The sequence below is a fragment of the Metarhizium robertsii genome (genome assembly GCF_000187425.2).
Source record: "Metarhizium robertsii ARSEF 23 chromosome Unknown MAA_Scf_49, whole genome shotgun sequence".
NCBI lineage: Eukaryota > Fungi > Ascomycota > Sordariomycetes > Hypocreales > Clavicipitaceae > Metarhizium > Metarhizium robertsii.
The window spans coordinates 18,945-21,274 of record NW_011942192.1 but is presented as its reverse complement, the minus strand read 5'-3'; the positions used below and the strand labels follow the sequence as shown (position 1 = coordinate 21,274).

At 48.2% G+C, this 2,330-nt stretch overlaps 1 protein-coding gene across 1 annotated transcript; it reads left to right on the top strand.

The window, feature by feature from the left end:
- Positions 1-54: 54 nt before the first annotated feature.
- On the top strand, positions 55-1,341 carry MAA_10500 (reverse transcriptase, RNaseH; the record flags this gene model as incomplete). Its single annotated transcript, XM_007828498.1, has 1 exon — positions 55-1,341. The coding sequence occupies one exon, from the start codon at positions 55-57 to the stop codon at positions 1,339-1,341; it is 1,287 nt and encodes a 428-aa protein (XP_007826689.1).
- Positions 1,342-2,330: the final 989 nt, after the last annotated feature.

Sequence of the window (2,330 nt, the reverse complement as noted above, 5' to 3'; positions counted from 1 at the left end):
TCTTCGGCTTCAATCCAACCAAGCATAGGATACGGTGCGTGGAATCTTGTGGCCATGCAGATTATGTATGGAAAAGATTTGAAGGCTTTTGAGACGGAAAATGCTGGTGTCCGCCATCTGCGAGAAGATCTTGAGTTATGGAGACGCAAAGGCGCTCTGGGCAAGCTTCGCAATATTATCATGTGGATTACTGATAGACATGCTGATGGGAACCGATTAAGAGGGTTCAAAGCGCTCCAGATTGAGCATCAAAACAATCTCCTTGATGACGATGAGCGCCGCTGCCCTCCTTCTCAACTAAAGCGGCCAAATGATACGCGATGGAACTCACATTACTATGCCTTCGAGACGGCCTGTCAAAACCGGGCTGCAATAGATGCATATGTAGAAAAGGAAGAGCGATCTTTCACAACACGGCTTGAACAACCATTGCAAAAAAACAAGAGAAGGGACCCGGACAAACAACTTAAACTTTCAACAAAACCCGCAATTGTTGAGGATAAACTCTCTGTTGACGACTGGATCACAATTACGAGGTATATGCAGATTTTAAAGCCATTAATGCTGGTCACAAAGAAGCTAGAGGGGTGTCCGCAGGAAGGACGCAATGGCTGCATGTGGGAGGTGCTGCCTTGCTATGAGTTTTTACTAGCCCACTTCGAGCGTCTTGCTGAGCTTTATAAGCACGACCCGGACGAGGATCTCAGGCTTAACATCCAGCTCGGATGGCAGAAGCTCGATGAGTATTACAAGAAGCTTGATAATACTGAGGTGTATGTGGCCGCCGTAGCACTCCATCCCAAGTATCGGCTTGCCAAGATAAAGCAAATGTGGTCCGATCGGGAAGCGGATGGGTGGCCGGCGGCGGCGGAGAGACAGCTGCAGGATCTCTGGAGGGACTACAAAGACGTACAACTTCCAGAAGAGCCAACCGAACAGCAGCCTGACGATGATATCCTGGACGAGATACTCAATCCTCCTGTGTCGCCTTCGACAGAGGATCTATATGGTCCCATGGAACACTTGTACAAGAATCCGGCCCAACAGCAAGCCTCACCACCAGACGAAATGGACGAGCTCCAAGGCGCAGTTGATGCATCCTTTAGTAGAGTAAGGGATCCAGTTAACTTTTGGATTTTACATCGATCGCGGTGGCCAAGGCTATCCCGGATGGCGCTGGAGATCTATGGCATCCCGCCAATCGAAGCCGACAACGAGAGGCTATATAGTAAATGTGGCGATATGGTAACAAAGAAGAGGAATCGGCTATCGGCAAACATAATTGGGGCTGCACAATGTCTTCGGCAATGGGACGAGGACGGCATAATTGAATGGAAGTAACTAGAGTATAACACACAGTTACAACCTTTTGGCGTATGATATCCGGTCAAATAGTGAGGTTAATGGGCAGTGGGTGTCAAGGGCTTTTTGTGGACCGTATAAGGCAGGCGGTCCAGTCCACGACTTTTGGACTAGTAGGCGGTCCAGTTTGCGGCCTCTGGACTGGACGGACCGCCTATTAGGAACACTGGATGCAGCCTCGCAACTCTGATGAATGGCGGAATTGCCCAGCCTTCAGAATTAATGCCTTGGATTACAAAAACTGTCTCTATTCCCTGGCTGTGCTAAAGTTGGTCTTCCACGTCTGTCTGAGCTTGTTACAACCATGGTGGTTGAGATAATGCCCATTGCAAAGCCAGTCTCATCAAAGTTGTAGGAATCTTCATCCTGGATGCCGTATTTGGCAACAGTGTCGCGTACAAGCTAAACCCACCCTACAATGACGTTTGGATCTCGCACAGGGCCCTCTGATAGTCATATCTACGCGTAAAACGCGTCTTTAACTCTTTGTGGCGCTTGACGAAGTTTGAAGCCCATCGTGGTCCCACCGAAGCGCGTCGCGATCCGCAAGTAGTCGATTAGCCATATCTTGCACGCAACAAAGCCGGGAGAAAATGATCGCGGATCTAGATCAAGTATATACTGAATAATAGTTGACTCTTCTAAGTCATAAGTCTGTAAGTTTCCGACAATTAGGCGTAGTATTCCCTCGAGAAGGCCGGCCGAGTTTCCTGCGAGCTAGAGTACTAAAGTCAACTGAGTAGATACCTGCATCGCCTCGTATACTCAATGTCGGGTCATTTTCAATGGCCTGAAGGGCAAGGATAATCATATTCTCATCACTTTTTGCTAGTCATAGTTAGAAATAGAAGAAATTGCGATTGAAGTTGGAATGTTGTTTCCGCTAAGTGGGGTGTGGCACTCGCTATGCACAATACGTTAGTGAGAAGAAAAGTTACCGCACTGGTACGGTGGGATATTAGGCAAAC